Raw genomic sequence first — 27,679 nt, 5'->3', positions numbered from 1 at the left:
GCTTGCCAGGAAAGCGCTTATTCCACTGAGCCATCTCCCCGGCCTCTCCAGCCCTTTTTATTCTTTATTTTGAGACAGGATCTATGTAGCCCAGGGGGGTTGGCCTTGAATTTGTAACCTTCTTGCCTCAGTTTACTGAGAAGCTGGGATGACAGACATATGGCACCACACCTGGCTGTCAGATCATGTTTTCGAACTTGATTACAAGTGACATCATCTTCCCATGAAACTCTAAAGGCTGTGAAGCCCAAGACTGTGTGAGCTTCACCTTCCCAGTACGGATACAGGCTGAGCATGTGGTGGGGAGCAGGAGATGTGATGGTTGAAGGGTTGAAGCTTGGTTAGCCCTGTCTGCATCCCTTGCCCCAGGTTACCAGTAGCTCTGCATCTGAGCATCTCCCAGGGCCTCTGGGGAAGTGAGCAAGGAGCTGCTGCCCATGGTTCTGTCTCTGCCTGAGAAAATAAGTTGTGTGGGTACAAGGCAGTTACCCAATCAGAGCTTCTGAGCGTGCATGAGTCTTACAGAGCATTCTTCTTAGGAGGCCAGCCCGAGCGACTTCGCCTCTTAGTGAGACCCTGCCCCAAAATGCAAAAAGAGAATTAGGAATGTAGCTCAGTGCAAAAGGATTCTATCTCCGATACTTGGAGAGAGAGAGAGAGAGAGCCCTAGGAGAATGTCTTTCATTCATCATAAGCATACAATCTCATCAAGCAAGCAAAGCGTGTACAAAATCTAAGAACACTTAAAAGCAAGTTCAGACGAAGGTGAGGAGACTCTGCACATGTGTGAGGCTCTAGGAGAGATGCCTGGAAAATATCCCAGGGCTGAAAGGAGGTCCACTGGCCTCCTCTGAATTTTGAATGGCTCTGCCTAACTGTGAGTGACTGCGATTCTCAGTGTGAACCAAAGACAGTGTTTTCTTCTCCACTGAAGGACTTTGGGACAGAACCAGGAGTTAATGAAACATAAACTACAATAGAACCTGAGTTATCTTCCTTCTACATTCCCTGGCTTTTCAGTTCTCTAAGCAAATATGTCCTGAGCACAGCAGGTGGACAGAGGTTCAACACCAAATACTTCAAGGGATACAAAAAAGAAAAGGTTCAGCCACCAGCACCCTGCTTTGAAACTGCGAAGTCACCAGGACTTTTTAAAGATTAAGCTGCTTAATGGCTGAACACATGTGGTAGGAGAACCCCTCTTCCCCTTTGATGCAAGGCTAAGACAAGACACATGTAACCTGTGGCTGCTAGCTTGCTCAGGTCTAGTATAGAGCAGTGTTTCTCAACCCTGGCACACATCTGAGAGTTCGGAGATCTGCTGCCTGGGCCCTCACCTGGGGACACTGGTTGAGTGGGTCCAAAGAAGGCTCTGGCACTGGCATTCCTTCCAGTTCACCAGGTGGCACCAAGACATAGACCCAGTTCAGAACCATTAGGGCCATGTCAATTCTGACAGCATGAATTCTGGGCATTGGATTTTCCTGAATGCTTCAAAGAGTAGAAATCAGCACTGGGATCCGCCTCGTAAAATGGAAGCAGTGAGGTCAGAGGCACTTTTAGGTGACTGTGCCTCAGTCACCCCAGTGCTTAGAAGGACAAGAAAAGTCACAGAGATAAAGAGGAGACCACCATTTCCTCAAGAGGATTTTGCAGTTAGGCATGGTGGTACATGCTGGTAACCCCAGAGGTTCAGGAGTTCAAGGTCAGCCTGGGAAACTTAGCAAGACCCTGTCCCAAAATGAAATTCTTTTAAAAAAGGACTTTGCCATCTTTGCCCTCTCATGGCCATCTCCAGAATGATGCTCCACCACTCCTGGCCTACAACCATCACAGTGAGGGTTCTGTTGTTCCCATCTTCAGAAACCTTGCTCAGTGTTAATCAATCATTTTTATGCTCCTGAAAACCCCAGATGTTTTTCTAGAAGGGACACTGAGCCTTAAATTGGTTTACTCATTTGTTCATTCAGAAGATACAGAAAGGAAGGTGAGGGAGCACTTCCCCAAAGAACTGGGGCAGTGGGACAGTTTTGGAAGGACAAGTCAGGTACTGCTGAGCTCTGAGGGGGCTTCCTGAGGGAAGTGGCATTTGATCTGGGCTGGATAGCTTTCAGAACTGGGTGGGTCAGGGTGCAGCATCTGCCTGGCAAATGAGAGGCCCTGGATTTGATTCCTGGTACAAAAAAAATGGGTAGGTGTTAGATGGGCCATAGTAGGAAAAAGACTTTAAAAGCAAAGGCCTACAAGCAAGCCCAGATATTTGTGAAATAAACACACCCAGCCAACAGCTGATAGATAAGGCTGAGAGGTGGGCTGCAGCAGAGCTCAGAGGCTCTGTGGCATGCTGGGAGGACAGATTTTGTGTGAGAGGCAATAAGGAGCCATCGCTGTTTTGAGGAATAAGGCCCTTGAAACTGCTCCATGAAGTTCAGGAGGCAGCAGCATGGGGAAAGATGGAAGGAGACACCCAAGGCTATTGCACCTGCCGAGGTAGTAGCTCAGGCACCTGTACCTCGCCAGGTGTAATGGTTGGAGCTGGAATCCCAGGCTCCTCCTCATCATCCCTCCCTGCCTACATTGTCACCCTGGCTGGCAGGAGATCCTCAGTTTTCTGCACTGGCAACTTCCTGGCTGCTCTCCTGACTCAGGAAGCCCTGGAGGAGGAGCAGGGCTGCTGGTCAGGAACTTCTCCTTAATCTGGGGCAAGCCCCTGTCCAGGACACTGCTGCTTCATGAGTCCAGACAGCAGTGGGACAGTGTGCTGAGATGAGTGGGCTGCTATTCTGTCCTCTGCCTATCTCATTGTCCGGCTTGGGGTTTGTGTGGGTCCAGAGCAACCGCACAGGAGATCAAAGACAGTCATTAACTGCCTGGCCCTGCAGGCCCCCAGCTGCGGCTGTCTTGTTCCATTAACAGCAGCTCTGCTGAAATAAGCGCTTTAGAGCCCGGACTCTCCAGGTGGTCTGACCTGCCAGCAGGGCGGCTGCTCCCCAGAACTGCATAGAAGCAACCGGCTGCTAGATCCTCCTTGTGCAGGCTCCTCTGGGACCGAACGCTCTCCGGATGCCTCTGGAGCCATCGCAGAACACCAAGGCCTACATTTCTAGCTGTCCTCAGCCCTAATGATTCTGTCCAGGGCCAGCTGTAGGTGGGTGCTCCTGTTCCAGAACACAGAGTGGTACAGCAACTTCTTTAGTCTAGTTAGGGTCTTTGTCATAAGGAGTCATAGGCCTGGGCTCCAAACTGGGTTCTGTCTAAAGCTGGCTCCTTCTAGCTCTGTGACCTTGACCAGGTCTCTTCTCTTAACAGACTATGGTTTCTTATTTCTCATCTCTAGGCTAAATCAATGGTTCACAAACCTAAAGTGTGTGTGTGTGTGTGTGTGTGTGTGTGTGTGTGTGTGTGTGTGTGTCCTGAAAATGGAGAGGCTGAAGTTCAGTTCCACCAACCCTGCCTGTATTTGACATATGCATACGGGGCTTCCAAATATGTTTCCCTTTGAAGAAATAACTTCATGGCTTTGTTCATTTATTAATCCTCAGGTTAGCTAATTTCAAGTCTTTTCCAGCTCTAACATTTAGAATTTTTATTATCTAAGTATAAGCTATACAGATGCAAGCAGATCTGAGAGGGTACTAGTCTGGTTATCTATAAATACTTACACAGCAATCAGCAGGGACAGAACCCAAGTTCAGCCAGCAGTGGGGAGAGAGGTAGGAGGCCCAACCAGAGGCCGGCCAGCAGACGAACACAGTTATACGTGTGTGCACACACATTGTGAAAGCTTAGGCTACATCATTTTATCTAAAAGTGTATAAAAAATCTTCCTATGTACATATTTGTTGCTTTTGGAATTTCTCTTTCCCAGAGTAGAAACTAAAACACATGTGTGTGTCTCCAGGTGCCTAGCAGTGGGCCTGGCTCAGTGACACCTATTGAAGTGAACTTCTCTGGATTCTTTTGGTAACACAGCACAAGTAAATCAATGACTGCCTAGGTGAATAATAATAATAATAATAACAATACTACCTGAGTACTATAGAGATTTATACACCTTGAGAAGTGCCTTTTCAAATGCACACGTCTTTTGACGTTCATAAGCATTGCCCTACAGCAGTCAGGGCAAGTATTTATTACCCCACAATAGAGAAAAGGACACTTAAACAGAAACAAGTTCAAGTTGTTTGCAAAAGGTCACACGTTCCCTGCCTCCGCAGAGCCAACTCAGTTCGGATTCTTCAAGACTGAAAGCCCAACAAGGGCAGAAGGAGAGGCTCCCGCAGCCTAGTGCCAGGGCCCAGGGTGGGAGGGTCTGCCTGCTGCCCACACCCCGCGTGCCCTCCTCTGCACACCCCAAAGCATACTCACCAGGTCACAGGAAAAGCATGTTTCTGTCACCAGTCCTGCTCAAGCCCAGCCCTGGACAAGGAAGGCAGGATGTTGCATAGGAGTAGCCTCTCCTGAGTCCTCAGAGCCCGAGTCACCCTAGCGAACACAGGCCTTTGTCCTGGGCCGTCCGTTTAGTTGGACAAAGTTCTGCTACTGCGCGGTTCGGGAGCCCAAGCCCAGAACACAGTTCAGTGTCTGGGGCTGCTGAGCTTCGCCAGCACTTGGCAAGCTTAATATAGCTCCCAAAAGCTGAACTTGGCCTCAGCCTCTGCGCACAGCCCAGTTGGCCAAGACCAAAGCTTTCAGCTGACCTTTCAACCCCGATCCCTCTGTACAGACATATGGTCCAGGAATAGCGTCCCTGCCACTCACACAGCCATGAAGATGAATTGACCAGCCAGGCTTGGCTCATTAGGACGGACACAGGCACGGTTGCTAAAAGCAGCCTGGGGGGATGGTGGCTTGCTCACTTCCTACCACCAGCCAGGCCTGTCTCTCTCCCCTCACCTTGTTTTATTTCTTCATAGACAGAACCACTGCTCTTTGAAAGTATCTTGTTTATTCTTTAGGTTTTTGTCTGTTTCAGCTTCTACAAGAGTAAAGACGTTAGCTACCTTATTCAGTGTTTGTTCCCCAAATTCAGGACAGTGTCAGGCAAACCAATTCATAATAGGTGGACATAGTTATTTACACAAATGCCAGACCCCTCTGCAAAACCACACTTTCCAGAAGGGCAGTAGTGTATCTTTCTGTTTCTCACTGCTGGCCTTGACTCTGCTCCCTGGAGTCGTTCACAGGAAAGACGGAAAGCAAACTGCACCCATTCTGAAGGCTGCCCAGTCTGCATGTCTCAGTGTGGCCTTATTCTCCCAAAGGGTAGAACAAATAAAATCAGGAGATCAGGAGTTCATAGGTCCTGCTTTGCTTCTCTTGGGCTCTCCTCCTACACCTGTGACAACACATAACGATGCTGCATGCCATTTATCTGGCATGAGGTGCCACCTCCCACATAGTACTCCTTGGGGAAGGGATTATAAGGAATTAGCACCATGATTTTGAAGGCTAAGAAGTCTCAAGCTCAGCAGAGGGAGTTGGAAAACGGAGCCTCAAGACTGCCATTGTTATAGTCTGAAGGCCAGCAGGCTCCAGACCTAGAAAGCCTTTATTTTAGTTCAAAAGGCTTGGGGGGAAATGACTTCCCAGGCCACAGGCCCTGAGGCAGGAGAGCTGTCTGTTGCCTACCCAAGGATCGGCCCCTGAGTTCTATTCTGACCTTTAGCTGATGGGCTGCTGCCCAGCCATGTCCAGGTAGGCAGTCTGCATTACTCAGGCTGCCCACTTCAATGTCCATCTCATCCCCAAACGCCCTCGCAACAACAGCTAGAATAGTGCTTAACCAAATACCTGGGCACCCTGTGGCCCAGACAAATTGATCATCAAAATGCCTACCAATTCTGCCCTGGGCTGTGCTGGGGGTGTTGTCTCTGTGGTCCCTCCCCCAGAAGAGAGGTCACCTATTTCCCAGTACTATCCATCTGGAATCAGTCATAGGGTTTCCTTAGACAATGATGTGAGCAGAGGATTCATTATGTTTTTAGGTTTGCTTTGGCCTTTCGCGCTCTGCTGAGACACAAGAATAGTGTGCTCCAGTAGCTGCTGCTCCTTTAGTGTGATGTGAGGAGCAGACTTGTGCTAGCCCAGCCCAGTGCCCACCCCCACCCCCACCAGAGCACAGCCACCCTAGCCCAATAAAGACCTGTGAATGGAAAGATAAAGATTCGCTTTTGTGAGCTTTGATGATTTGGGGGTCATTTCTTAACATATATAATTCAAACCTACCTTTCAAATGCTATTTTAATTGGTATACATTTGTAAAGCATAATAATCTCAATTATACAAGGAATTGGTATATACACAAAGCACATCTTGTAATTTTTTTTGGGGGGGTGGGGGATCATTTTATCGCAGCATTATCAGTATAACCTCTCCAAGAGGGGAAGAATGGCTTTCCTAGAAAGAGGAAAAGGACATCTGTCCATCCCACAAGCTCCAGAGGTGCTGCCCAAGGCACTGTGCATGTCTCTCCTTCCCTCCATCCAGCAGCAGGCTCTGGGAGCTAAGGTAAAGTTAAGTCCCCAACCTCCTAGAGTCTCAGAGAAAGTATGTGCATGGCACGAGTGGCCTGGCTCTGCATTTATCTATGGGCCTTACCTGCCCATTTCCTCTCTGGGGTGAAAGCTGGTGGGGAACAAGACACTGCACTGTTTCAGTATTTCCTTTAACAAGAGCCATAATAAGCATCATTGTACCCATTACTAAATTGTGAAGGAGATGGGCAACACAGTCACCCCGGGAGATGCGGAAATTACAGCCAGGGCTCAAGCATTGAAACCACTAGGGAAGCCCTTGCTCACAGTCTCAGCCTGAAGGCCTTGCAGGAGGGCAGTCTGCAACGAGGTCCATGAGCGAGCACACAGCAAGTGGCTGAGTGGATTCCGGAGAGGAGCAACACCTACCTGAGAGCTAGGGGGTGCAACCAGATTCATTCCAGGAGGCGCTGCCAATGCCCCTGAGGGCGGGCCCATGGCAGAAGTGATGACTCGATAAGGAGAACCCAGAGCATTGAGGGGTGTCCCAACCGCACTCAGCGTCCGTGGGACACTCACTGGGGTGTTCGTGTAGCTGGAGTGACCATCCATAGGCTTCCCAGTGGATAAAGCCGCCGACGGGCTCATGGATGTGGAGCCAGCATGACACGGAGAGCCTGTAAGAAGAAGAGGGTGATGGGAATTGGGGAGGCTGCAGTCCAGCCTGTCTTATTTCTATACATCTGTGAAGCTCAGAGGCTCATGCACACACAGAGTTAAATGGATGAAGGAAGCAGAGGACATGGAGAGAAGAGGGTCTTCTCTGGGACAGGAACATGCACTGGTGCTTTAGCTCTTTGGGACCCTGCCTGCGGTCCACTCTAAAAGGAGGACCTACAGGAACTGCAACAAGGGCACGGCCCACAAGTCACCGGGCTAGGGTGGCTATGGCCTGGACCAGCCAGACAGGGAAGGTGAGTCCCACCACAGCTCCTTGCATGGGGTGGAGTAAGCCCGTGTTGGCTGCCCCAGAATTCACCACCCCAAACTCAGATTCCCTTGAAAACTGAGGCAGAGCTAAAATGCAACCTCTCCTGTACAATGAACATGAGTCACTACACCAGAGGCTGGGGATTTGAAGAGAACACAGCTCTTGCCATGGAGGCTTCCACTGCAGGAGGATAAAGGTGGAGAAAGGGGCTGTTGTCACACACCTAGCTTCCCTTTCCTTTTGAAGCTTTTTGCCTGTAAGGGTCTTTTCCTGCCCCTGTCTACAGCACAGAGTTCATGAGCATGAAAGGAAAATGACATGGCATGGCTCGGCACAGCTCCACAACCACACAGGCTCTGGAAGCTAGGAAGCAGTGTAGAAGGGCTGCAGACACCCTTCTGCCTGCCAAGACGCACGCTGTGGCTGCAGGAGCCTGGGGACGGGATTTAGGGGCACTCGGCAGCCTTGGCAGGGTAGTTGTCTGGGAATACTTTTCTCTGCTCAGTTGGACCCACACTCCCCTGCAGCCAAGAAGTAAGCTGAGATGAAAGGAACATTCAAATCCCACAAGTAGAGGGGGGAGGATGCAGCAGGCCCCTGGACACATGCACAGGGCACCATGATGACCCCAAAGTCAGCTACACCAAGTGACATCCTGGCCCCAGCAGTGGAAGCAGAAGGCAAAGCAGGGGTCATGTCCATGCCCTTCCAGATTTTCTAGAAGCATCCCTCTTCCAACTACTCTTGTACTTGCTGCTGAAAGCATGTTTTTCAAACTGTATCCCCTCGTTGGTTAAAGTAAGATTGTCCTTTTGCTCAATTTTGGCTTCTTGGCAGCATACAGAAGATAATCCTATTGAGTCTACTTGGAAAGTTCTGGATTTTTCCAGGAGTTTAGGTCATTTCTGGGTGAGTGCCAGGTAAAAAGTTTTTTAACCCTGAGTTACACCTGGCACGCTGAGGCAGTTATCGACTTTTGCCTGGATGAAATAGACTCCAGGGGGTAAAGTCCTTGCGAATGCAAAGTGCACATCCCGCCAGACCACACGAGGGCCACCCCTGTGGGCTGCCGCTCGCTCAGAACTCACACTGCTCCAACAAGGCTTTGGAGAAACCACTTACAGCTCTGTGGCCTTCAGCCTGCCTCCTCAGGCACCTGGCCAATGAGACCACACAGCCTGGACAGCAGAACAGACATCTTAGGCAAGGATGGAAAGGGTACAGAGTGCAGGCACTTCCTATAGTGCTTATATGTTTGCCATGGCAGACACTGCTAATCAAACCAGATCCGACACATTGAGGGTGGTATGGCAGTAGACAGACATTGCTGGTCAATCACAGAATTTTTAGTCATGACAGCTAGACAAAGCCTTAGGCCTCATAGCCCTCAGCCCAGGCTCCAAGCATGTATATTTGGGGTTGGCACATGATGGGAACCTGCTTGTCCTTCCAGGCCTAAGGACCTCTCCTGGGGAAAAGGATCAACATAGACAGGCATGGATGCCACCAGATGGGAGGGTATTGCTACAGGTGCTGGACAACTGTGGCTTTGGGGACCTGTGTGTGCCACATGATAGCCAGACTGCCCATGCTATTGAGAAACAGCCTCTTGGCATGGATAGTGACAGGGCCACAAAGGGGGGAAGAAACAAGTGTTGGGCTTGGGGCTACAGAATAAAAAAATATAGGGAGGGAGAGAGGCAGGGAGGAAGGGAAGGAGGAAGGGAGGAAGGGAAGGAGGGAGGAAGGGAAAGGAAGGGAAGGGCACGGAAGGAGGGTGCATGCAATATGCTTTCCAAAAGAGAAGAGTTATGAACCTTAGGGTTTCCACTGGCAAAGCAGTCTAACAACCACAATGGAGCACTGCCTCAGTCACTTTCTTTATCACTGGGCCGCAATACCTAAGATCTTCAATTTAAAGGAGAAGAGGTCTTGGCTCACATTTTAGAAGTTTCAGTTCTTGCCTGGTCAGCGGCACGGTGCAAGGGCCTGGTCAGAGGAAAGCTGTGCACCTCCTAGCAGTCAGGAAGCAGAGAGTGAAGCAAGGCACCTTGAAGGGAGCACCACCCTTCTAGGTCAAGCCCCACCTCCTAACAGCAAGTCAGAGACAGTACCTCCTTGGTCTAATTCCCTTCCCGAAGCCCTGCTTATGGGCACATGAGCCTCTCTGGGGACATCTAGACATAAATCATAAGAGCAGCCCATTCTGCATGGCACCATGGATCCTGGGTAGCCACTATGCCTGGACAGACACAAAGAAATCAGGCACAAAATACCTGGCTGGGGATGCTGCCCTGCCCTCACAGGCCTACTGTGAGCCAGACTCCACCCCCCCAGATATGGGCCGCAGCACGTCAGCCATGTGCCCACCTGTCAGGTTCACTTGTCATCACCACACTGGAAAGGCTCTCTCGAGCCTTTGGGAGACATCAGTGGGTGCTAAATGAGGTGTTAAGAATCGATGCAGGGAGTAACCGGCTTTCTTCAGGTTCTGAAGGAGAGCAGCACATATGAGACCTATGATGGGCGGTAAGACAAGGAAATAGCAGAAAGCTGCTGGGCAAGAATCCAAAACCCAGAGAGCAAGGACAACTATGTCAAAATATCAGAAAACCTGTCCCTCCAAAGTTCCAGGATGAGTCCAGTCAAGAGCACATGGGGCCTGTGAGATAGTTCAGTGGACTAAAGTGCCTGCTTAGGCAAGGTTAGGCAAGCACAGGGACCACATGCAGTGCCAGCCTCGCCTCCAGGGCAGGTTGAGCCAGCCAGAGTCTGGGCTGGTGGTACATGCCTGTAATTTCAGTGCTGGGGAGGCTGAAAGCAAGAGGATCACCACAAATTTGAGCTGAGTAGTGAGATCCTGCAACAACCAAATATGCTTTAAAAAAAGAAAAGAGCACATGATGCCAACCTCAATTACATTACATTATCTAAAGATCATCTTTTTTTTTTTTTTTCTTAATGTATTTGGTACAGGATCTCAAAATGCAGCTCAGACTTGTAGTGATCCTCCTGTTTTCAGCCTCCCCAGTGCTGAGACTACGGATGTGCACTACCACGCCCGTTCTCTGTGGCCTGCTCAGTGCACCCCAGGGACAGGGCCAGTGCAGCATGTGGTTCCAGGGATCAAATTCCAGTCCCTGTGCTTGCCTAAGCAGGCACTTAGCCCCCTATACTATCTTTCTGGCCTAAAAATCATCTTCCTAATGATAGTTATTTAAGGTTTTTAAAAATATGCTGAAGTCAGGTGATATCATATTCCTTTTAATCTTAGCTCTTGGGGAAGCTGAGGCAGGCGGATCACAAGTTCAAGCTCAGCTTGGGCAACTTAGCAACATAGTAGGTCCCTGTCTCAAAATAAAAAAATAAAATGACCAGGAACATAGCTCAGTGTAAGGGCCACTATACTATGAAAATAATAATAGTAATAAAAATAACAATAATAAATTGATTTCAGAAAAAAATCAAATATAGGAGATCTGTTCTACATCAAATATGATGAAAATTTGTATGCAAGTGAACTATATTTAAGAAACACTAATCTTGGGCTGGAGAGATGGCTCAGTGGTCTAAAAGCACCTGTTTGGAACAGGCTTGGCAAGGCATCAGGGACCGCGGTTCGGTCCCCCAGCACCACATGCCAGCCAGCCCTGCCCCCTGGTGGGCTGAGCTGGCCACTCTCTCTCTCTCTCTCTCTCTCTCTCTCTCTCTCTCTCAAATAAATAAAAATAAAAATAAAAAAAAATTAAAAAAAAAAAAAAGAAACACTAATCTTGAAGAGAAGAAGGGGACTGGGGAAAAAAGAATCAAGGTATACTATGTACAGATGCAAATTCCCTTGATGAATGTGATCATTATGGGTATCTAAAATGTATCAATAGGCCGGGAGGATGACTCAGTGGAATAAGCACTTGCCTGGCAAGTGCAAGGGCCTGAGTTCAATCCCCGGTTCCACAAAAAATAAATAAATAAATAAATAAATAAATAAATAAATAAAATGTATCAATAAAAATAATTTTTCAAAGGAGAAATACTGATGTTTACTGAAACATAGAAACATGCAGTTCAAACAATTTATGTGTCGCTCCAAAAATAAAATAACAAGAAATTTGAAATTTAAAATATATTATTGTGCTATTACTACTAATGATTATCAGGCAATTTGACTATTCATTGTAGGGCTGAGAATAGTACATTGATGATTTAGAGTAAAATAGAGAATTCTAGCTTGATTTTCAGTGGTCTTAAAAATATGATTTGTTTCTGCTGAGTCAATGACCCACAGGAGATGGGTTATCTTGGAACCACATCTTGCAAAATAGAGTACAATTCAAAGAGACACAGAAAAGGCTGAGGCAGGAGGATCCCTTGAACCTATGAGTTCAAGACCACCTGGGCACTGTAACAACACAGTGTCTCAAAAACTTACAATAAAATAAAAATCAAAGAGAAAATGTACCACACACAAATGGGTTTGCTATTTTGCTTCTCACAGTGGCTCAGGAGTTCCTAGAAATAATTATCTCTGCTTTCAGAAATATGGAGGACAATGACTCTCACAAGAAAAGATTTCACAGTGGAAATCCAACTCACTCTCACAAACTCTCAGCACACCTGCCTGCCATTTTCTTCACCCTCTCTCACCTCATTTTGTTCTCACAGCCACAGGGGAAACTACAGCCATCACCAAAGGGCAACACAGGCTTTCCAGAGACTCGATTATGTCTTGTTTCTTTTTCTTCCTCACAAACTCTTTGCTTAAGCTTTGAAGAAGCATAGAAGAAAGGGGCAGATTTCTCTTCCACACCAGCCAGGAGAAGATGCAGAGCAACCTGAGGTACAGCCTGCCTAGCCCTCTGTCCAAAGCACACCCACCCCGAAGTCCACTTTCTCTCTAATGCTTTCATTTGGGCCTCTACTAGGCTTCAAGTTCGTATGTCCCTCTGAAAATCATTTTGAAGCTTAAATCCCAAGGATATGGAGTTGAGAAGTGGGAGGTGCGCAGGCCATTAGGACTTTTCCCTCATGAATGGAATTAGCATTCCCATAAAACTAGCTTCAAAGAGCTACCTGGCCCTTCCATTTCTTCCACACAGGAGGACACAGCATTTGCCCCTGTTTTGCTCTATCACTTGAGCTGTCAGGATTTGGCAGGAGACACCACCATCTTGGAAGCAGAGAGTGAGCCCTCACCAGCCGTGGAATCTGCCAGTCCCTGGACATAGGACACACCCCCCCAGAACTGTGGGCAATTGATTTCTGTTGCTTATATATTGCTGAGTCTGAGGCATTTTGTTACAGCAGCAGGGACACTGTAAAGCAGCCCCTCATCCTAGTCACTGTGTGTAGAGACCCTGCATTCCATCCCATCAGCCCTTGCTGGTTTCCTGTCCCTTTTGGTCTGCCCAGATACCTGAAAAATGTACACAGTCCACGTCCTTCTCCCTTCCTTCTCCTGGGTCAAGCAATGATTCCACAAAGTGGCTAATCAGTGGGAAAGCACTGTGTAGTATTGTAGTCAGGGCTTGCAAAGGGAACAATTTAACACAGCACACATAATTTATAAGATTTGGGGCTGGAAAGATGGCTCAGTAGAATAAGCCCTTGGCTGGCAAGTGCAAGGGCCTGAGTTCAATCCCCGTTCCGCAAAAACAAACAAACAAAAAATTTATAAGATTATTTTTTAATAGCCACCCAAAAAATTTCATACAAAAGAGTACAGGAAATGGGTTCACACACTATAGACCTAAAGCTGGGGGCTAATCCAGCTGAGGGCCTAGATCCTATGGCAATGTACTGCATGAGTTCAACTGAAAACAGAGAGCCCATAAGAATGCCCTCCACCAGTCCAACCAGAGGCCTAGAGCCCACAACATCTCACACAGGTCTGTTTCACGGATCTGTGCTGGGAAGACCCAAAGGTCAATGACAGAAGCTAGAAAATCCATGCCAGTGGGATAAAGGATCTGTGCCAGCAGGCTGAGGGATCGGCACTGGAGCCAGGAAGTGATGTTCAAAGTAAGGATCAGGGCTCACCTAAAAAATACCACAGCTATCCTCAGCAACAACAAGGTCCCAAGCTCCTCTGACAATGAGAACAGCAGAGTCTACAGCAAGAGGATCAGCAGGAGAAGCCCCTTCAGGAGAATCAGCCACCCCCAGAGAACCAACAGCTGCCTAACAGCTCCCCATCAGCTGTCCTCACAGTTCTCATTTGTATGTGGTTGGCAACAATCCTCAGGTGAACCTCCTCAGTCCAGCTGGGCATTACAAGTTGATCACCAGTTGTCAATCTACCACACGGAATTTCTGAGGAGCTTCCCTTCTCTTCTGTCAACAGACTGAAGAAAAGTCTTACTTTTTTAGGCCCGTGTAAGAAACCAGCACATGGTGACCTCTGAGATCGTTTCCACCTCTGATGTTTTATGGGTTCCAGGTAGTATATGGCTCCCTAGCATTGAACAGCAAATATCAGTGACTGGGGGAACACTGTCATCTCCCAGTGAACCATGTCAGGACTTCCAGATGTTTGCACCAGGCATCAACACTGTGATGGAAAACTGCAGTGCATATAATACTGCAATGATTCCTAAAGTCCCTGTGTGCCTGCGGCACAGTGGCTTCAGGGGACCCGTGCTATAGGGAAGACAAGAGCGCCAAAGCCAACATTTGGATTCCAGTCTCTACCACTTGCTAGTCATGCAATCTGGAGCAAGGTACTCAGTCACTCTTGAGTACAGCTTCCTCAGCCACAAACTGAGACAAACACACCTGCCTCGAGAGACTGCAGAGGACACCTGAGCCCACTGGCCAGGGGAGCTCTGTGGTTACTAGAGAAAGCCTATCCTGGACCTTGCTGCCATCCAGTGGAGTTGATTTTTGTAACCTCAGGGGAAAGTTATTGGAATTCTAGCAAGTTAATTTTAATCTACCACTTTTAGTACAGCCCAGGGTACAAATCAGGACACAAATACATATCTAAAATAATGGGGAGCCGAGGAGGTCCTAAATCTAGAGAGAATAATGGCTAACCAGAATGAAGGCCTCTACCCAGGTTTTATTAATTTGGGAAGAGGGGAAGGGCTTGGGGATGGGTGACTGAGAGGAAGGCAGGAGCCCATGAGTGTTATGAGCTGGGTGAGGTGGGAGGCCTGAAATCACCTCTGTGATATGCAGAGAGACAGAGATACACAAAAAAGTAATTTGCCTATCACAGATTGGGGCAGTATCTAGTGTTCTGGGGTTGGTGCTTTAGTTTTAATATATAATCATCATGCCCTGAGATGTGACAGGTTTTTTGTTTGTTTGTTTGTTTGGTTGGTTGGTTGGTTGTTTGTTTGGTTGGTTGGTTGGTTTTTAGCTCAAGCTCAGCAGACAGCATGGTGGAACTAGGCCTACCTGACACATAGTCCTTGGGAGCTACATGTGGCATGTCACTGACCTGTACCATTGCTTTAAAGACTACCCATCAGCACCTCATCTAGACCCATTTGCATTGTTTAAAGCCAGCTGAGAGATTAAAAAAATATCGTAGTCCTCTTCATACACGTCAATACACAGAAATAGGGCCAAATGCTTTTCTTTCTTTCTTTTTTTCTTTTTTTTTTTTTTTTTTTTGTGGCCAGCTCAGCCCATCCTGGGGTGGGGCTGGCATGGCATGTGGTGCTAGGGATGGAACCACAGTCCCTGAGCACTTGCCTAAGCAGGCACTTTAGACCACTGAGCTATCTCACCAGCCCCTCTTCTTTCAAGGAGAGCCATCCAGGTGGTCCTCCACAGTGACCATGCCTAGTGTCTTCAGGTGGGGTTACATCTGAGTGAAGGTGGATTGCATATATGAAGAGCCTATCCAAGTGAACAGTAAATGTTCAGTCAAGGGTCCTTATTGCCAAGCATGGGTGTAGATATGCCGATGGTTCATAATATTGAATTTTAGGAATGGCTCATAAATGGCCACTGCTTTGAGCCTAGAGTGCCTGTCCATAATCACAGACATTCCAGTTCCTCCTCTAATTCAACCTGATACTCAGAGGTCATCTAAACTAACTTCCATTCTGAATTCCTGGTGCTCTGTGGGAGGGACACATAGTTTGAATTCTACCTCACTATGAATAATCATGATGGTACCTAGCACTGTGCCTGGAATTTGGTAGACACTCAAGAATTAATTTGTTGACTAATTAATGAATAGTATAATGTTTGTTAATAATGGCATATAACTGGACATGGAGCTCACCAAAGGGAATTATTCAAAGAGGAAGTCAGTGTTTCTAGTGTTTACCAGAAGGAAAACCTGGTAATCTCTGAACAACAAATGAAATGTGTGTGTATAAAGTGAAGAAAGAGTGAGGAGTGGAAGGGAGGGAGGGAGGGAGGGAGAGAGGGAAGAGAGTGAGTCAGTCTAAGACTTATTGAAAAAGAGGAAAGAGGAGGAGCCCAGATACTGAGAAGTACAGGATTCTTACCAAGGTAAGGAAGTTGCTTAGCAACCCCATCCCCAGCCAATGAGAGTGAAATGTCAAACCCACGGTCTTTCTGACTGGCCAGAAACGGGAACAAATGGCTTGGCGCGTCCACCCTTTGCTGCTATGCTAGGGTACAGAGTTTGCTCTCCCCATTAGCAGCCCTGTTCAGGATGGAATGGAAACTCCTCATGAATCACTGATAATGGCTGATGCCCCACCCATGGGGAAGGGGACAGATTCAGACTTGCTGCTCTTCAGAGCAGGCCCCTCTACTGGAAGTCAGGGAAATATCGTGGGGCCCTATCTATCCCTCTCTGGTCTCTCTCCCACAGTGGGAACAGTCCCACACTGGGTCCCACCCCAAAGCCTGCCTCCTTTCCTCCACAGAGAGATGGAATACATAAGACCAACAAATCATAGGATACCCAGATACCTGGTTTCTTCCCCCCTAAAGGAAACATACACGTCCTTTCCCTGCCTGGCTCTTAATATTCAGGCTCCTGAGCCAGGTCAGCAGGGCACAGAGATGTGAAGCACTTTCACTGATGCTTTAATGTCATCTCTGCTAACAACACTAACAATAGCTAATATTTATGGAGCAGTTGCCAGGAGCCAGGCATAGTCCTCAAAACTTTGTATATTAACTCGCTCCACACCCGCACCATTTGGAAGTTGGTGTTCTGCTTGACCCTTACTGTACAGATGCAAAAATGTAAGAGACAAAGAAACCAAATAGCACGCTGAAAGGGACACGGCTGGTGAATGATGCACGTGGCATTTGAGACATAGGGAAGCAGCAGGTGTGGAGCCCAATTGCAGCCCCTCCGTGTGGCGCAATGCCCCTCTCTGAATTCCAGCAGTTGCCCAGGACCGCCCTTCCTGCCCCTTCCCAGTGCAATTCCTGACCTCTCAGGATTCTGACCCTGAGCCCCGCTGACTCCACGCTCCCCATCCTGAGCTCTGGCTCCCTCACCACCCACCTGCTCATCCTGCCACAGAAGAGCCACTTACACCCAGACATCTGCTAGCACATGTTTCTTCTCTCTGAATTGTCACCGGCATTTTCGAAAGCACATTCTCACACAGTTGTGGTCCGTGATCACCATGCAATCGGATGGAAAGGTGTTTCCTACCCATTTTAACTGGGGCAAAGCTCCACATTTTAGCAGATGTGGAAAACAGATAGGAGGCATCGGCTTCCCGGGGTGTGGGTAGCTGCTGAAGGAGAAGCCGCCCGCCCGTTGGGATAGGAAGGCTGTCCCGCTGCCAAAGCCCTGCGGGGTTTTTTCAATGGAGAAAATAAAGGAACATGTTGAGTGGAGAGTGCGTAGGAGGGGAGACCAGCCCTCCTTCTGCCTCTGGAGGCTGCCCCCGCCACTCCACTCCCAGGCTGTAGTGGGGATCTGAGGAGGAGAAGATGCCCCAGCTGACTGGTGGCCTGACATCTCTACTGCGGCCTCAGCATTGACTGGCTACGCCCGCCGGCCGGCCGGCCAGCCCCGGAGTGGATGAGCGGATGGCTGCAAGGGAGGGCTCAGGCTGCTGCCGCTAGCTTGCTAGGAGGGGGAGGGGACAGTGGCGGGCTTTTTCCATCTCTCTCCTCCACCACTTCCCTCTCCCTGCCCCCACTCTTTCCAGCTCACTCTACCCACCCACCCCCAGCCCCTTCCTCTAAAATCTGTAATGATGGAAGTAGTGAAAAGCAGGGAAAGATTGATAATCAGCCTCATTATTACCAGCATTATATATAATTATAGCAAAACCTCACTCATTTGGATCAACTGAGAGAAAAATCAGTCTAAATTTGTGACAAGTTGGCAGATTACTTTTAAATTACAATTTTATTACTTCTAAGTAACACACGTGAATAGTTTGTGTTTCAAGTACCACAAGCTAATGGTTACTAAGTGGGGATTTTATAAAACCTGCTTTAAAAGGCTCTTTTGTAATTAACACCCCGTTAATATGCTAATGATGTTCCTACTATGCTTTTTAAAGTGCTTGAAAACAGATGTATCTTAAATAGGCTCAACACTTCTCTTAACATTTTATTTGCTTAACAAACCCTTTTCCTTGATTATTTTTTATGAATGAAAAAACTAGTTTATGCCATGACCAATGTAATCACCATTCTAAATTACCTATGTCATAAATTAATAAAACCTTATTGTCCTGTTTAGAAACGTAGAACTTTATGAGAATCTGTGCTTGTGAGGTAGCTCATTCTAGTGCGGTAGTTCAGATATGTAATCCCAGCCACTAGGGAAGCTGAGGAAGGGAGAGCACAAGTTCATGGCCATCTAGGGCAATTTACCATAGAACCTACCTCCAAATAATATTTAAAAAGGGCTGGGGGTGTAGCTCAGTAGTAGAACACTTGCCTAGCATGTATAGGGCCTAGGTTCAGTCCCCAGTACTGAAAAAAAAAAAAAAAATCGGAACAAGTTCAGAGATTTGCCCAGAGCCCCACGGAAGAAAATACCAAGGCCAAGCTTATCCTGTGCACTAAGTCATACCTCACATTCATAAAACTCTTTGTAAATACCTGTATTATTTCTCTACCACTTACTGCATCGGTCAGCCAGAAAGTATGTTTTGGGCACCGATCGCACAGCAGGACTCGTGCTGAGCCGTACAACCAGAGCAGTTCCCCAGGAAACCACTATCTGTTGTAGTCAAGACACAGTCCAACTCAGAGAGGTCTGAACCATAGCAGTCATCTGCAAATGACAAAGTGGCCCTTTTGAAGGGCCTGTGATGAGTTTCTCTAGACCTGGAGATGGAGTCTGGTCTCACACAATTGCCGTCTATCTCCTGCACGCATCTCACCTCACGCCACTTCCCACCCAGAACTGGACTGGAACCTTTCTAGCACAGATGGATACTATGCCAGTCTCAATAAATGAGAGGCTCCAGGGGATCCTACTGACAAGGGTGGCTGTCTGTCTTTTATGCCAGTTCCATATTCCAGCACACTATGTACCCAAAGAAACACATGCCATGGGGGGGGGGGGTCAGGCATTTGCTTAGGGCACCACCAGCTCACCCCTTGTTCCTGAAATCTGTGGATACCAATTCTGTCCACATCAGCTCTTGAACCCATGACCTCTTCCGGTCTACTCAATCTGGATTGCTTGTACAAATAAATTTTCCCCGGCCTATAAGAATAGATTGGCTTCTTTCTAAAGGCTACTGTCATCTTAAAAATATAATGAAACTTGTTCCTGAGGCAATGTTAGCACTAGGTAATAATGCATTATCATTTTTTGGGTTCTAAAAACCTAAACTCTGTGGTCCTGTTTACTGAAACTCCACTTCAATAAAAACTTCCAAAAGTAATTCACCCCTGAATGCCCTGAAGAGAGCAGAGCTGCTAGCTGGTCTGCTCCATCCTTCAGGGCCAGAGGCTGGGGCTGTGGGCTGGGGGTCCTGCACAACTCCTGAGCAGCTAGTGCGTGCCGAATGAACGCCTGGCAGGCATGTCCTGTCTGTCTAGGATTGCCCTACCCTCTTCTCAGCTGCTCAGATCCTCATATTGCTGGGGCTGAGGAAGCACTGGTACTGTGAGCCCCAAGCCCTCCAAGAAGCAGCATCCACCAGTGACCAGTGGGAATGAAATGCAGGGACACAGGAGACATAGAGTCACAGAAATGAAGCCCAGGTATTCAGCCTGAGAGAAAACAGCCCCCTCCCCAAGTTGTGTTCAACGCTTTCTTTACCATTCTTCTGACTTCTTGAAAGTAAGTATTGAATTAATGATCACGGGATTGTCCACATTTAAAGTTTGAATAGTAAGTCTAGAATCCCAACCAAAGTTTAAGGTAATCTTTCCTAGAAACTCCTGATGTCCCCCTAAGCCCCCACCCAGTTTCAGTAGCTGAAAAAGGGAGAAAGGGGCCCTTGGTTGTTCATTTTTCTGGGGAGGAAACTGAGGCAGTTAGAAGTTATCACTGGCTGGAGCATAGGACTCTAAAGAGCTAGGAATCAGAAGTCCAAAGTCATGCCTCCCTTGAGAGTAACTGCCATGGGAGGATTTGTTAGTCTGTTGTTCTGAAACCCATGGTCGCTATAGACAGAATCCACGTCTCATTCATTTCACACTGCCATCATTGCCTGCTGCTCAGAAGGACCCTTGAAGAACAGGCTCACTTCTTCTAAGAAAGCTGTACATACAAAATTCAACCTGAACTTAATATCAGTCACCAGATTTCCTATGAAAAAAGGAAAAAAAAACTTTTATTGTCTGTTTACAATTTTCTGGACTTTTCAAATTTTAATTCTTATGCTCTCAAAAGTGAACCCTCCCCCAACATCGTTGATCATGCCAAGGAGCATAGGAGGACTCTGGTTTAAATTTCTCTGTAACTGAGTAAAGAAAACCAGTTTGAAGAAAGACCATAGATAGCCATTAGTCCCGGCCAAGCCACTTCCTCTGAGCAGAGTGTCTTCTTTTGTACCTGGACAGTTGACCAGATTACCCATCAGCCTCTGAATAGTTATGAAAATTCAGCTCCCTGACAGAGAAGCGTGAGGAAGAATGGGTTAGAGACAAAGTGGTGGGAATCACTGCTAAGAGAAAGGCAATCAGAAATGGCAATAAAACCTCCCCAGAATGGCCCCCTAGGGGCCAGCAGACTTATTAGAACACAGCCACCTTGGTGGGCAATAACTTAGGCACTGCCTGGGGAGCCTTCCCATATAAGTGACTGGCGAAGGCCCTTTGGAGATAAAAATTTGCCAGCCTTTGGCCCAGTATGGAAAATTGGATTACGCATTACCCACCTAGGGGAAAAAAAATGTTTAACCTTTGTTGAGCCCACTGCTCTTTCTAATCATTCCATTTATATGCTGCATTTGTGTGTGTTCAAAAATTTTGAAAGAAAGAAAGAAAGAAAGAAAGAAAGAAAGAAAGAAAGAAAGAAAGAAAGAAAGAAAGAAAGATGCATGATCCGTAAGTTGTGAAGCACATAGAATTACTCAACAGCTGAGTTGCTCTCATCCATAGCCTACCTATTTGAGACCCATCTGGGTCTCTAAACCACTTCATCCTTCCACTACCACCACCACCACCTCCTCCTCCTTCTGGGAAGGACAGTTCCAGTGCAAGGGGGCTAAGCACAGCCACCCTGGGACAGCCTGTGTGGACTTGGATCCTGGCTTTGCTCCTTATAGCTCTTCATCAGGTAGGTGGCCTTGCTCTGTCTCCCTGTGGCTCTACTTTCCTGTGGAGGAAATGACCCATCCTGTGACTCAATGACCTATGTCTTATAAAATAGGGAGGGTGACAAAGATAGTATCTTACCTGCAAGGGTCCTTGCAAATATTTAATGAGATGGTGCATTGAACGCCCTTGGAAAAGTGCTCGGCACACAGTAGGTGCCTAATAAATGTTAACTGCTATTTTCACTTTTTTGGGAGAGTTACTAAGCCAGGACTGAGTTGATCTCCTAAGAGCCTCCCAAATCTAGGTATCCTAGAAAATAAATTTCTATTCCCCAGGCATCTATATCCTCTAGTCTTTTTAAAGGAGAAAGTACCAGCTCCCAAAAGACTAGGCACTCAGGCTAGTGGCTAAGCTGGCTACAGAGACAGAAGTTACATAATGAGAGGAAGGAAAAGGTGGAATGTTGAGATTACTCTTTGCACAGTTTCTTCTCTCAGTTGCTGTTTAGCTCTCTATCTCTCGGTAAGATTGTAAATGTTTCAGAAAATAGTTTATATTAAATATGTTCCTTCCTAAATCTCATAAACAGTTATTCCTTCCTACATAAACCCTAACCACTTACGCCCACAGTAAGGTTCCAATTAGCCACCCACACATCTGCAGAGGGGAAAAATACATTCTGCACACGTGTACGCACGCCCCACCAGTGCAATCCTCCTCTGTGGCCATGCTCAGGGAAAAGGCATGCATTCAATGTGTGTGCACAGGGTCAGCACATTGCACATCACTAGGTCCCCAAGAAGCCACCAATTAATTCTAGAAAGGTCGTAGTTGCACCCTGATAGCTCCTAAGCCATCCTGTGGTTTTTGCCTCAATGACCAGGCTGCTGGATCCTAAAATACCAGTCAGTGCTGAGGCTGGACTTGTGAGGTTGGACTGGAGTCCAGATGCCAGCCTTCCCCCTACCAAAAAGAACACAGCTGTCCCTAACTGCACAGCTCCACTGCCACCCACAGAGACCAAGAGAGGCAGCTTGGCAGAGGCTAAGCCCCGAGCCAGTCTGCCTGAGTTCAAATCCTCGGCAGCCCTGAGAGCTTGGTCAAGGTCCTCTATATCTTGCAGCCTTTATCTGCTTCCACTTGGAGGGTCAGGTGATGTGGGCCTCCCGGGTCCTGAGGATCAGATGAGCCAACACCAGCAGAGCACTCATGACGACTGGCTAGAAATTGTATTCCTGGTGCAGGACACTTGGTGGACAGAAAGCCACCCCCTCCTTTCACCCCTCCACCCCTCCTCCTCTCCTCCCTGTGAGGATTACCGTAAAATTGGGTGCAGGATTACAGGCTTTGTCCTGCCATCTTCTAAGAGGCAGCAACTGTCTCCTCTTAGGAAAATAAACCTCTTAGTGAGCAGCTGCCAAACCAGGATGTGGCTGTGAAGAAGCAAAGAGTTCTGTCACCGCCACAGGGCAGGGCCTGTCTAGGACAGGGCATGGATGAGGCTGCTGCAGCCCAGGTAGCCACCACATGTGGCCAACGCCCCAGGCTCTTAGTGGCTGATCAGATAGTGTGCCGGCATCTGATGACTATGGCCCCAGACACAAAGCCCAGGCGTTACTTCCCAAGGGCACCATTACTTCTCCCACAAATCCCAGGAGCCTTTGGTAGTTCCTTTTATAATAGTAAAGAGGCCCTAAGGGGTCCAGGGTCCACCACATCAGTAGTCTGTGCACAGCCACGACTGTGGGGATGGCTGCGGATGACGCCCCTGACAATCTTCAGGTCCTCTCAGGCCTGCATAGGCCTCATTCCCTCCTCGGCCCCTCTGCCAACCAGTTCTGCAAGTTCTTAGCCCACCTCGAAGATGGGGTTGGAGTTTTTTGCATAGGATTTTAGGCTTTCTCTTGAACCGGTCTATGCAAACAAAACAGAAATCACCACCAGAACCAAACAAAATAATTCTTCTCCTCCCTTAGGAAAGACAAGGAGAAGTGAAGTCAGAGGAAACATTTACACAACCTTGCTGACCCTCTCCCCTCCCATTCCCAGAGTCACTTGCAGCTAGCTTTTTCATAACTGACCATTAGGTTTTCTTCTATCTGAAACCTAATTACATGAACTATGGGAGCCCCCACAATTATGAAAACCTAAGCCAGCAAAATATATACATCTTTATGGATTTCACTGTATTGTTTTTCCAATTCCTGTTTTATTATTCTATAGTACTGTCTGGTTTTTAAATTAATTTTAGTATCTGAGTTTAATGGGGGATGCAAAAATATTAACTTGTATTAGGAACCCAAATGCATGGACAACACTGTAGTTACCTTTTAAAAAAAATGTGTTAATTTGTCTAATTCGCACAATAAAATTTAAAGGATATCATAAAATCTCATTTTACAGATGAACATACAAAGGCCGGGAAAGGCTCAACAGCTTGCCTTAGGTCACAAAGCTAATGAGTAAAATACTGGGACCCAAACTCAGTTCGTTCTCTCTCTCTCTCTCTCTCTCTCTCTCTCTCTCTCTCTCTCTCTCCTCTCCCTCTCTCCCTCTCTCCCTCTCTCCCTCTCTCCCTCTCTCTCTTTTCCTCCTGGCCCCCTCTGCTTCTCCCCCTTACTCCCTTGCTTTATTTTTACAATGTCACACTAAAGCCGTACTCCTGAAAGTTTCAGTCTCAGAGTAATCAGGCGCCTTCTGGAGGACTCTGAATGGCACAGCCTTTGATCTTGGACTGGTCCCCACCATCCTTGGGCCCTCAACTTACACAGAGCTTAAGGTGGTCTTTAGACACTAAGACTTCATGATTCCAGCCATCAGCACGGAATTTTACACTAGACTTTTTTTTCTCCACTCCTGACTGTAGCTCTACCTCTCTTTAAATCTTCCGACCTGTGACCCTTTTATTCACCCCAATATCTCGGAAGGTTTTCCTGATAACAATGAACTCATCACCTCACAGACCTTGGTGGGGGGTCCTCAGGAATGTTGGAGTGCGTGACAGAGCACAAGCACGCACCTCAAACAGCTGAATTCACGCGAGAAGGAAGAAACAGTTTACAGCTTACAACGGGACTGAGATGGACCCAGCCATGAAACGGAGATCAGACGTCCAGGTCTCAGCACTGACTACCACGTGCGCTTGATCATCGGGCCAGCTCAAATAGCATTCCTTCGGGAACATTCCAGGCTCTGCACCTTTGGGTCCAAGCAGCACCTGCTTTTGTGCTATTGCACACCCCACATAGAATGCGCCACATTAGCGAGTGTGTGGAAGCCTGGAAGGCACCGACCATCTCAGCTTAGTTGTGCTTCTGATCCTGACACCACATTTGGCTCACAAAACTACCCAACACAGCCTGGATGAATGAGCGCGCCCCTGGCCTCGGGCCTCTGGGGCAAGGAGCAGGCACCGAGTACCCCGCCGCGGTCCACCATGCCTCGCTGAGGGCTCTACCCGCCAGAGAGGGCAAACTTCATTCCCAGCCCTGCCAGTGAATTGACTATCTGTCCACAGTGGGGGGCAGGAGAGCAGGGGCTTTTTGGTTCTCAGGACCTTATAAAAATATCTGCTTTGTCCTGCCTGCCAGGACCCATAGTGTGAATCTCTCCCTTTGGCTTCAGGGGCCATGAACTACATGCCACCATGTGACACGCAAGGGGCCAGCTGGTCAGCTGTTGGCTGCGTTTGCCTGGACTGGGTGGCCATGCCGCTTCAGCCCCAGAATGAGGGACCTTCGGGGCGAACATTCCCAGGCAGGAAGGCAGCCTGTGAACGCAGTCTCTGGAAGCTTCTGTGAGGTGACCAGCTGCCCTGCCTCCTTGGGCGACTTGAATGTTCTTTGCCAGTTCCCTCCTATAAGTGCCCAGACTCTACCTACTCCTGCCCCCAGAAATGGACCCCCAGCGTGGAGGCCCTGGCAGGGACCCTTGCAGTGGAATTGGGGGCAGCAGCAGGGGAGGAGAGAAGAGGCTATTAGCAAATCAAAAGGAAAGAAAACAGGAAGGAAAGCAGAGTGGCAAATTAAAGAGCTATGTTTTCTTTTTGAAAATCCAATTATAGGGAAATATGCTTTTAAGTAAAAACAGTCATGCCCTTGTTACAAAGTATTTCAGGGACCCTCAACATAGGCCAAACCTCCTTAATTACATTTTTCCTGGTTACAAATTAGCTAATAGATACATTTTGGTAATTTCCCTTTCACTCCTCCACTTTTCACACCCACACAAACATGCTGGGTTATAACAATGCTCTTATTCTAGCTTTGTCTCAGACACACGCTCTCAAGCACGTTGATTTAGGCTCTCTCTTTAGAATATCTGCAGACCCTCATTGTGAGATGGAACATACCCTCCCCTCTGAACCTCTCTCTCTCTCTCTCCCCCTCTCTCTTTCACACACACACACACACACACACACACACACACACACTCACATGGCCACGCTGTACACACACCAGATCTGCATACAAACACCAACGCTGTGCTCCCGAGCCGGCACTAAGCCAGCCGTCCCTCTGTCCCGATGTCCTGTCTGCCTCTCCAGACAGGTTCACGCAGCGTAGCCCATGTGACACTCACCACCGAAGCCTGTGGGAAACTTCATGAAGTGAGAATAATTTCCATACATGTTTACTCCTCAGTTCATGCCCCTCTCTCATGCGTCTTCTGAATAGTCTGGCCTCTCCCAGCTCCTCGGCACAGCCCAGCTTGCTTCAACTTGGGCTAACAAGAGTGGTCATTGCTTCCTCGCAGCCCCGGGAGCACAGGCTGGGCCAGCCCTCTGGGATTAGTCAGGAATCTGCCGCCAGATCGGGGAGTCCACATAGTGCGTGGAGCCGGCAGTGCGGCAGCAGCTGGTGCCTGTCAGTAATCACGCATAATGCTGCTGCTGCCGCCACCACTACTCTTGCCACCGCCGCCGTCACTGCTGCTTGCTGCTTGAGATCCTGTTGCTACTTTGATTAACTCAGGGCTGGGCTGCTGCGTGCGACTCTTCCAGCTCCCAGCTGGTCCCCAGAGGTCCCTACCGGGGTGGGGTGGCACAATCTTATTATCTAGGAGCCAATCAATGTCTGACCGCCCCAGTAGGTCAGGAGAGGGGGAGGTGGCAGGCAAAGGAAGACTCTTCAGGTGCCTTTCTCTGGACTAGCACACCCCTAAATCGATGGGGTTTTATTAAAATGCATTTTTGCACTCTGGCTCCTCTCTGCCCAATGCACTTGGTGTTTGATCTGTGAAACAGGGTGGGTGGGGTAGGGACCAAGAGAAAACAGAGCCCTTTCGTAAGCACAAAATGAGAAAAGCCTGAGACTTGGTCAACAACTGAAACGAAGCAGCCGTCAGGTTTGGCAAGGCTCATCCTGCCTTGGCGGCCAGGGCATTTGTATTTGTCTGTGTCCTAACAACAGAAACTTGACCACAGCAATTAGGAGTTAGGGTTCAGTCGTGTGGGGACCTACAGGTAGAAAGGAGGAGCTTCCTGGCAGAGGTGATGCTTCACTGGTGGGAGACATACACTGAGACACCACTGTCATCATGCCAGTGTTCAAAGACCAGCACTGGGTCCTCACTGCCATAGACGCCCATGGGTATAGCTAACAGACCAATGAGCCTCAGCCTCTTTGGTATTTGGTCTATAGGACAACTTTCCCAAGGAGGTCCTGCTTAGCCTATCCCATAACACTAACAATGGGGAGCTCAGGACTACCCCACTTCATCTCAAGATATTTCACACCATGAATTGTTGTTTTACCTTAGCTGAAGACTTCTTTTCCCCACAGCTCTGGTCCCAGAATCTGTACTACTCCAAGGCACACAAGAGAAGCCGATGGGATTGCCCATAAATCCCAGGACAAACCTGCTGTGACTGCAGTCATACTCTCTCTGGCATTCCTGCACCTTCCAGTGAGTCTATATATCAAGTCTATCCACAACCCATCCTATTGCGAGTGATGTCCTCCAGTTTACTTAGATACTCTTCTGATGAGGAAAGGGGCCAGCTAGACCTAGATGCCATGTTCCCCATGAGGCCCAGGTCTTTTTCTCAAGGTGCGTGTGTTCAGAAGGCGGTGGGTATGCATCAGCAGCTACCCAGTCTGGTTCATGGGATGAGCTCTGAGGGCTGTATCACTGCTGGTGCAACATAGGAAAGACCTGGCCTGAAAGATCAGCCAACCAGGCTTCCCTACCAGAAGACCAATCTTCAATGCTAAAAGAACCCAGGATAAAAACCAGAGGCAGGGACAGAGTCAGGATGACAAAGGAGGAGTCTAAAATGGGGACCAAAATGAGAGGATGTCAGGAAGGAGGAATAAAGGTCCAGATCGTGGCTACAGGGAACCCTGGGGCTGGTTGCTGGGTCTCCAGCGCTCATATAGAGCTGGGTAGATGTCAGTGAGGCAGAATATTGGGAACCACTTGTCCATTCCTCAGGAAGCCCCGCATTAGCTCATGTAGAACTAACTTGATAAAGTCTCCCTGATTCCTAAGTGGTGTTCTGTCTTAAACATTCTTCATCAATTTCCTGGGTAGTTGATAGGAGGCTTCTGAGCAGTACCTGCATCTATTCCTCTGAAATGAA

At 48.0% G+C, this 27,679-nt stretch overlaps 1 protein-coding gene across 1 annotated transcript in view; it reads right to left on the bottom strand.

Moving 5' to 3' along the window:
• Positions 1 to 25,995, bottom strand: part of Rxrg (retinoid X receptor gamma) — a 50,594-nt gene extending 24,599 nt beyond the window's left edge. Inside the window, exons 1-2 of the mRNA XM_012516612.2 lie at positions 25,678 to 25,995; positions 6,906 to 7,153 (exon numbers count right to left, since the gene is read on the bottom strand). Of these exons, the coding sequence (XP_012372066.1) occupies positions 6,906 to 7,153; positions 25,678 to 25,726 (297 nt within the window). The 5' untranslated portion in view covers positions 25,727 to 25,995. The remainder of the gene's footprint in view (positions 1 to 6,905; positions 7,154 to 25,677) is intronic.
• Between the last annotated feature and the right edge of the window lie 1,684 nt (positions 25,996 to 27,679).

Source organism: Octodon degus, unplaced genomic scaffold (assembly GCF_000260255.1).
Source record: "Octodon degus isolate 3935 unplaced genomic scaffold, OctDeg1.0 scaffold00116, whole genome shotgun sequence".
NCBI lineage: Eukaryota > Metazoa > Chordata > Mammalia > Rodentia > Octodontidae > Octodon > Octodon degus.
Note: the sequence above shows the minus strand (reverse complement) of the source record. Positions and strands in the feature narration are given on the sequence as shown.